The sequence below is a fragment of the Anneissia japonica genome, unplaced genomic scaffold, assembly GCF_011630105.1.
Source record: "Anneissia japonica isolate Jap-2015-1 unplaced genomic scaffold, ASM1163010v1 scaffold1356_len1145284_cov175, whole genome shotgun sequence".
Lineage (NCBI taxonomy): Eukaryota > Metazoa > Echinodermata > Crinoidea > Comatulida > Comatulidae > Anneissia > Anneissia japonica.
Genome location: NW_022706987.1, coordinates 905668 through 915545, shown reverse-complemented (window position 1 = coordinate 915545; position 9878 = coordinate 905668). Strand labels below are relative to the sequence as shown.

Sequence of the window (9878 nt, the reverse complement as noted above, 5' to 3'; positions counted from 1 at the left end):
ACTAGGTACTGATGAGTACCATCAGAGTACCTGATGATGACCTATGGTCGAAAGTACTAGTACACTAAATATTTTATTTTGAGACAGATACAGAACTTTGTTTGACTTCTTATATATATACAAATCTGTTTATGCAGCAACTATATATATATATATATATATATATATATATATATACATATATATATTATTGATAAACATTTCCCTCTACAGAATATTCGTGAACGATCTAATAAATTAAAGTCACCGTGGATCTCTGAGGGAAGAGCAAAATCAATTAAAACTAAACAAAGATTATATGATCGTTACAAGGCTTCACCATCACCATTACATTAGAAAAAAAGTATTGTACTTATAGGAATAAATTAACTTTCATTATTAGGTAATGCAAAAAAGATCACAATAAAATATTTGAAAAATGTAAGAATGGTACAAAATATACTTGGTATGCCGCTGCAATGGTTTTCTTAAGTGGTGTACCAATGGATCTATCCTTGGTCCCCTTTTGTTTTTGCTATATATTCATGATTTCGATTCCCACCCGAATCACTTGCAATTTTTTTTTTCGTAAGTATTTGGGACGTACTGAGTATTCGGTACGAACACACGTCAGGTAGGGCAAAACATCACTCCTGTGATGTTGTTTAAACTATCACGTTTGCTGATGATAGTCTTGTTAGTCATCAGAAATTCGAATAATGAACAATGAGCTTAGTACAATTGTAATTTGGATTATTACAAATATACTCCAAATATTCCTAATAAGTGAAATTGAAAGAAAAAAAGCAATTAAGTTCCTTTGTATTCATATTGACGAATACTTATCTTTCAACTCACACTCGGATGCAACATCGCTCAAAGTTTCAAAAGTGTTTGGTCTTCTTAATAATCTTAAATAATGTTTACCACCTTTCACGCTACTTTTAATTTACAAATCCCTCGTTTTACCTTATCTAAATTATGGTATCACTGTGTGGGGCTATACTGAAAAATCAAATCTGAATCGTATATATGTTCTACAAAAGAAGGCATTAGTCCTGTTTACAATGTCCATTACGGTACATTTGTTTTCCTGCTCCGCTATTAAAACTCGCTCAATATTTTTGATATAGGTCCTACGTAATAAAAAAAAATTGTTGTCTACGATTCAATTTAAGTCTAATCAATTGCTTCCGATTTTATTTCGTACATTCAGAATTTTAGTTCAATCCGCAACTTTCTATTAATGTAGGCCAATATTATATTATATATTATTACATTTTTTGTCATCTTTTGAATCAAGATAGGCCTATAAATATTAGACACACTCAGGACCCCGCAATTAAAGCATTACATAAATAATAACAGTACTCAAGTAGGAACAAGGTGTTATAATTGTATCAAGAATAGTCCTTCAACAAAAAGTTCCTTTTTATTCAGTTAAATTTAACTATTAGCTATAATTCTCGATACTTTTTAAATAACAGAAATCTTGGAAATTATTTGTTTTAATTAATTTAATTTACTTAATTAATCATACAATATGGAGAACAATTTTGAATGATAATCGTATGTAGATCCTATATACAGTAAATATATTCATGTTGATGAAAATGATGGTGGTGATTATGAAGATGTTGATGATGAAGATGTTAATGATGATGGTGATGATAATATTTATATATTATATTAAAGCAAAATATGTTTCAATCTGCTTACCGCTCCTGCTAGCATCATCCCAGACCCTAGCATGGCACCGCCAAGAGCAGCCGATAGGTAGCCTTTGAGCTGGAACCGCTCAATGAAGCTGTTTCGAGCCAATTGAAACCTCTGAGTTGTAAAAGGAAGGATGGACATCAACGCCATGCAGAGCAGACCCGACGATACAGCGGACAAAAACATCTTCATCATCACGAAGGAACGAAATTCGAATTGATGCCTGATAACCAGAGGCTCGAAAACTGTCAACATATAATATAGGATAGTGCTATAATAAATTCTTCGTATTATTATCTTCTTAATTGAATTATCATCGGCACCATAACTACTTTCAGGGTTATAATGCATATCATATCAGGTTGTCATACCTACAATCATTATTATTGCCCTCTTCCTACTAGTCTACTCCTAACCCTCCACCTCTCCCTTCTCAATCATTATCATCTGTATCATCATCAGCATGATCATCATCTTCATCGTCATCATCAATATCATCATTATCATTGGTACTAACCATTTACCGTCGTCATTAGTTATAGTCATATCCATAGTTACCAACCACAATCAATACTAATACTATAATCATTGTTGTCATTTATTAATACCATCATTATCATTATCATCATCTTGAATGTGTAAATGTGTTTAGACATTTCTCTTCAATATATAAATAATTTTTTAATCATATTTCCCATAACCCTACTTAATGTACACTTTATCATTTTCGCTTGTCGTTTATAATTTAAATCAACCTTTTATTGCTTGCAATTTGATCTGCTGTAGGCCTAAGTACGATCCTTTACAATCGCAATCATTCCACGTATAAGTTGATGGTCGTTAAATTAGCCCTAGGAGAGAGAAGTGCCTAGCTGAGGGTCATGGCCGACTATTACAACAAAACGTACAACGCCACTCAGCGTGCTCACTTTCTAAAAATAACTTTTAGTTCCAATTTTAGGCAAATGCGACCTTGCAAGATTTGTTCTGTCTTTTCGACTGAAAAATCGAAATAAACGTGAAGTGTTGTTCTCACATACCAGGGTAACGCTGGCTTTACATGGGCAGTCGGGCGGATGATAAGACGCCAGAGTACAGACTAAATATACACCAACTATTCATGTTTTTTTTAATCGTCATTGAAAAATGACCGATATTTATATTCTTGTAATGAATACAAAACGTTTAGAATGTAGACAGCAAACGTGATACAAATTCGAAATACACGAAAATACTAGTCGGTCAAACATGGCTAAAAATAAAGTGAATGTGACGTCACCCGAAATATCGTTAATACAGAAACCGTACATTCTAAATTAACATTCAAGATGGGGAAAATGGGAATGCTATAGATAACTATCGTTTAGCTAGATATTAGTTGAAATACAAATATGAAATATTTCCAGATGATGAAAAATTGAATCCAAACTTTTAATAGTCGATGCACATTTGGCCAAATATATTTTATTATTAGTTTCACGTCCGGGGTATTTGAAATTAATTTTGGTCAGGGTATTCACTATTTTTTATTTAAAGATAAAAACAAAGGCTGGAGAATCCATAACTTGCAGCATCATTGTGCCGAATTGAGTATGGCTGTGGTCCGTGACTACCTAGCGGCCGTAAAGAGGCGCTTAATAGCTACATGTTCACATCATTCCACAACGACAGGGACTTAAATTAACCCCCTACTCTTCCGAAAGATGCAATGGGTTCTTTAAAGTGCACACAAGCCTGATGTATACACGGGACCTCCATTTTAAGTCCTTATGCAAATAGAATTGGTTTCGATACCAGCCGAAACCTGGAGAGGAGCAGCGGAACCAGCGCCGATGTTAAGTCTGTATTTAGCGGCGCCCCTATCTTACCGCTCGACTAGGCAAATTTACTATCATATACCTATAGGCCTACAACAACAACAACAGGCCGGTAAATAACAAACAATTGTTATTTATAAAAGAAGCAAAATGAGTCTCTGTATTAATATTTTTTCTCTATTTCAATCTCATTTGCTTTGTATATTTTTTTGATATTGACATTGTCTGAAATAAAGATGAACGAAAATTGAATATGTACTTCGATTTATATTTTAATATTTTTATTTTCCATAAAAAAAAAACTATTGTTTTATAGCACTAAATGTTTTTATGAGGCCCCAACATTTGATGAGGTCTACGTCTACCTGAAATAAGTTTTCAAATAAACTCATTAATTCGTTCGCTTTTTTCATTATTGAATTTTTCCAATTCAAGTGGCGATAACCGCTTTATAGTGGGCGCTTTTGATAACTGTGTCATTATGGAACAAAACGTATCTAGATTAATTGCATTTTCTCATGACATATAATCCACCAGTCGCGATACAATTTCATAAAAATCCTTGAAGAACAAATTATTAAGGTTAGCGCGATACTCACTGACAACCTTGACTGAAGAAGAAAACCATGCGCCCTAGTACTATCACCGTAAACAAGTTAAGCTATAATAGCTTAATGTGGTTATATCCAATTAAATTGACCCCCTACTTTATTATAGTCCTAATTATATTATATTTAGAATTGTTAAACTGCTTACGTATAATTACCTGGTGGGCCCGAACCCTGAATGACTTGGAAGATAATCAGTGTACAAGAACATCAGACGCGTCAACCCACGTATAATGAAGACTTGAACAGTGATGGCAATTTTAGCTTAAAACTATCAGCATTGTACTTTTGTTAAATATAATAGATTTAATAAAATAGACCTATTAGGCTTAGATTTATAAAGTCTGTCATAAATATGAAAACCCCTTAAAAATAAATCAGAACTGAAACTTATTTAATAATATTAAATAAGTTGGCAAGATTCAATAAGCCCTGATACATAGATCGAAAGAAAAAGGTTTGCAACGATTTGCAGCCGTGTCCTACAAAGAATCCTAAAATTGATTACCAGGCAAGTTAAGAGTTGATACAAAAGCATAGGCCTATATAGGATTCATGTACCATAGGCTACTTAGTATTTTATAATGTTTTAGAAAAATAAGGGGTTAAGTTTAGTACAGTACAGTTTTATTTTGGGGTAAGGAGGGAAGAATGGATTCATTTAAGCTGTTTTGATTTGGGTTAATTTTTTAGTTGTTCTGATTTAATTTGATGTGCCTTGTAATCATTTAGTGTTTCGGACTCACCTTTGTATTACAAAGTATGCAAATCTAAATAAGTGCGGTACAAGTCCAATTAAATATGATTTATTATGCCGTTCAATAACTGGCAAAGAAATATTTTCTCATTCTATTTATAAATGAAAGCTACCTATATATAACGTTGGTATATTGAATCTATCTTTAGCTCATCGAAGAACAAGGTAATGATAATGGTGAATGGATCAAGTTTAAAGTAATGAGCATAACATAATCATGATAATCAAATTGGTATATTTTTAACTGTCACTCCGTTTTAATGTTTATCATGATGGTATAGTGAAGTTGATGATAAGGAAAACGTTGATAATAAAAATAATATTACCAACAATTATCATAATTATTATTGGTAATGACGACAATTATTAATATCTCATTATTGTTATTACTAATTATATTCTTATTGTTATTTTTATTAATATTGCTATTGCTATTATTATTATTTCTATAATTTAGGTGGTCTATTATTATTTTAGGCTTACTATGGTTGGTGGTGACAGATCTATTTTAAAGATGAAGATGGAAGTGATGATGATGATGATGATGAAGATGATGATTATGATGAGGATAATAATGACGATGGTATTGATGATGGCGGTCTTTGTTTTGTTACACTTTTTTTTTTATGAGAGTAGTGGTATTTATGTCCTTAGTATGATGCTTACGAGATGAATCTCCGACAACCGATGGCAGGTATAAAGATGCTGGTGTTGGTGATGTTAATGATACTGGTGATAGTGATAATGATAATTATCATATAGGCATCGATATTAATATAGGCCTAGTGGCTATTTCTACGATGACGAAAATCGATATCAGTACTGATTTAATTTGTGGATTCAGGAAAATCAACTTTGGACGCAGCATGCATCGATCTCGAGGTAATTTACTGCAAAACATCACTGAATATTAGCACTGCCGAAGTGAAGTTACCCCATCTACAATATTTTGTCGCATTGATCAACCTTCGGCAAGCTCTCGAGTAGTATACTATCATGTTCCAAAGTGTATTTAACCCAGAACTTATAATATAAGTCATCTATGACTCGAAAATGACGATGACCTTTTCGCACAAACTAAACTCGATGGCTTTCGCAGAGATGTAAAAGAAACGCCTTAAGGAATTCAGTAATAGCGTGTTCGCAACGCCTTCTTTGCTTTGACAGTCGTCAATCCGCACGTTCTTGTTATCACAGTTCATTCAGCACTGTTTGACTAGATTAAGTAAACCATTGTAGTAATTTGCCTTTCATACAGACTATTGTTGTTTCTCATATATATTTCAAGGTCAGAGGGGTTAGGGTAAACGGATGGGCTTTACAGGGACACGACCAGGTCCTCTTCAACATAAACCCTGGGAAAATTACTTTTCTACCGGGAAATAGAACACGCGCAAAAATTCGACTTGAATCGCCTCACCAACTGAGAAATCAATACATTGAGATTGGCCTAGAAAAAAAAATTCACATAATTATTAGCCCCTGGAAATATAGTAATTAACACCGCCTACCCTGGATCTCATAATTTATAAATACAATACTGATTCTATAAGCATACTAACAGAATGTAGGTTGGAACAGCGGAATTACGATTAAAAAAAATATGGATAAAAAATGAATTGATCATATAAAAGCAGGATTAAACGTGGTTTGTGGTTACTTGATAGTTGCTTTAAACTTTGTGACTCTTTTCTTATGTCAAAATGTACTGTCAATGAGTCCGGAGAACAAAAGTATGTGCTAAGTGTGCCAAAGCGCCCAGCTTAAAAATCCGAACAGTTCAAACTTATTGATAAGCACTTTAATCAATTCGATTGCATGAATTGTTTACATTTTATGGATAGGTATGTAGGACTGTTCAATAGCCCATCAAGATAATTAAAATTTACACACATTTAGGAGAATTATTTAGACATTTATTATTAATACGTTCGAATTGCAGGCCATCGAAACATATTATTGGATAGAGATCCACACATAATTAATACAGTAGTTCCTATACTTTTACCACCGGCCAATTTGTAAATTGAAAAAGTACCGTATACGTAAATGCTGTATTCCACCAAGAAATCCAGAAGTATAGCCTAAAGTAAATTTCATAATCGACAATTTCCTCAAACAGGTTTTTCGGAAGCGATTGTGGAAAATTTCAAATGAATTTATATACATTAACATCTCATGTTCCCATTCAAGCGATGGTATTATTATTATTTTATTTTATTTAGAATACACAAACGCTTTGGAGCTTCATGGCAGGTACAGTAATACATACTGTATTGAGTTTCTGAACTTCTTAAAGTTCAGAAACAAATAAAAAAATATGCTAAAAAACATAGCACAGTATACGCAACATGCAGATAAAATAACATTAATAATAAATATAACATTTGGTCTGAAGTAATGTACGCCTGTTTTACACATAACCTATATAAACGATTCGTATCCAGTACTCTCCAAGTATCGTTCTTTGCTCACCAACAAAGGTATGGAAGAAACATGGTGTTTTCAACTACTAAATTTGAGTTTCACGGGCTTTTTAATTTATTGCACAATACTTATATATTAAATTAAACTTTATCATGGCAAACGCATTTTTGTAAAGTAAAATTTACAAAATACATTTACAGAGAATTTTTCGAATCAGTAGAACAAAGAACAGAAAATATGGCCGCATGTTTTACATTAAGTGCCGGTAATTTGTCATTTTGAATCGTTGGAAAGTAGGAAGGAAGAGGTCTATTTAAAGAACTTGTTACAATTCTCACTAACTAGGCGTCAAATATTGAAATATAATATGCAGTGAATATACAATGAATCTATATTATAAATGTATGTATGAACTATACAAATCACTAATCAAAATTACTGTATATAAAGGCCTATTGAACAATAGGCCCCGTCAAAATCATCTGCATTCTTCTTAGATGTGAAGAGTGAATTTGGATAATATTTGGCAATGACTAAACGTGTGCTTAGATTCAAACGACCTAAAAATCCAGCATGAAATGAATTACTTCAGTGCAGCCAAAACGCAGAAGCACACATATGATTACTTAGATTACTAACGAATATAGGGATTTTAGTGATTGATCTATAAATGTCACGTGCGCTAATTATTTCAGTGCGTAATGCACGTGAAATATGATAGCTATGTAACTTGAAGTTCAATATCACAGTGTAAAACACATGTTATAAATGACTTTAATTTATTTTATTTACTTATGTAAATAAGTATAGGCCTATACTTCATTTTGCATAAACCGTATATATTTGTCGACATACTGAAATCAAAACAAAATTAAGCTATTTTAGTTAAGGGAAAATAATGTATATAAGAATACAATGATGCTATAACGCTATAAAAAATGCTAAAAAAAAATTCTTTATATTATGTAAGATGATAATTAAGAAATCAATCAGAAATATATCAACCTACCTCTTCCCTTTTCCATTGCTAGGCCATCCAAAATCCCCGCTACAGCACAAATCAATAACTTGACAAAAGCATTAAAACCAAATTGTCCATTGAGCAGATTTTTTTCTTGCACCACCCCCGCATTTTCAGGATTATTGTCTATTTTCTCGGAAAACAGCTCGTCCTCTTCGATTTCCTCAGTGAGGTTGTCATTTGCATCTTTAATCGGTCTTCTTTTGCGCGATTGGAGCTGCAGCGAGTCCGGTGCCATCTCAGCGTAACACAGAAGCGAATGATCAAACAACTCAAAAACAATAACTATAGTAGTGAGCTGAGACGGGGCATGCAGCGATGTGTGTGCTAGGTTAGGCAAAAATCAACACTGACGGATAGTCCCAGTAGAGGCATCTATTTAAAGCCTCTCTGGGTACGAGAAACTTGCAGCGTTGCTCTTTAATTAGACAGATTTTTTTTTTGTAAAATTTTACCTGCCCCAACACACACATGCGCACACGTGAATTGTCGGCACGTTCACCTCTGCAATATGTTGAAGAAGGCACCATTTATCGCTTTTGACCTTGTCCTGCATCGAACTTTTGCTATTTCTCTCCAGCACCAATGTGTATTTATAAAGTGTATTGTTAATGAAATCCGTTACGAATCTATTTTTTACATACTTTCATATTTACTGGTGGCAATCTCCTTAATTTCCTTCCCTTACCCTCCCCCCGCCAGCGAATCGGAATGCAGTTCGTGGATATGGGATTTAAGTCACGCCCTCTCGGTCGTAAACGTGCGCCACGCGTGTGTAAAGTGTGGGTGTGCGTGCGTCTGCTGCTCTCATTGTAATGCCAAGGACTCTATTCCCCAAGAGTGTGCGCGTTTAATCCGCATTTCAAATCTTTATCCTTTCAATATACAACTCCGTGACCTTCGTGTACTGTATGTATGTAGATGCGTAAATCATGTATTTATAGTAAGTCTGTCACAAATTGTTTGATTTGTGTAACGAAAGTCAGAGATTAAAAGCAGTACATTTGTAATAATTAACGTCTATTACAGAAACATCTATTAATGTTATGTCATTATTAACATTCTGTTGTTGCTAAGCGCATGAAGATTTTTATATTCAAAATTTAGAATTATCACTAATCATTATGTTGTTGATTATAATAATAATAATAATAATAAAATAATAATATTATTATTATTATTATTATTATCATCATCATCATCAACATCATCATCATCATCATCATCATTTAATTTTGGCTATAACATGGTACTGGTACTCGCAGCCCCTGAACACAAAATTAGATTGTACAGCACTTCATAATAAAATAAGGTCTATAAAAATACACAAACGTGCAAATAACAATACAAGAATACTAAAATTATACCGGTAATAATACGATAATGAATAAAATATATGTATGAACTATACAAATCACTAATCAAAATTACTGTATATAAAGGCCTATTGAACAATAGGCCCCGTCAAAATCATCTGCATTCTTCTTCTTTTGCCATATTTGGATTAGTCAAACCATTAGCCTTGTCACCACTATCTTCCAGTTCAGCCTTTC

The 9878-nt window shown here is 33.2% G+C and overlaps 1 protein-coding gene across 1 annotated transcript in view; it reads right to left on the bottom strand.

Moving 5' to 3' along the window:
- LOC117106276 overlaps nt 1-8868 on the bottom strand; it is an 18915-nt gene extending 10047 nt beyond the window's left edge. The window contains exons 1-2 of the mRNA XM_033247635.1: nt 8314-8868; nt 1699-1940 (exon numbers count right to left, since the gene is read on the bottom strand). Coding sequence (XP_033103526.1) covers nt 1699-1940; nt 8314-8563 — 492 coding nt within the window. The 5' untranslated portion in view covers nt 8564-8868. The remainder of the gene's footprint in view (nt 1-1698; nt 1941-8313) is intronic.
- Nucleotides 8869-9878: the final 1010 nt, after the last annotated feature.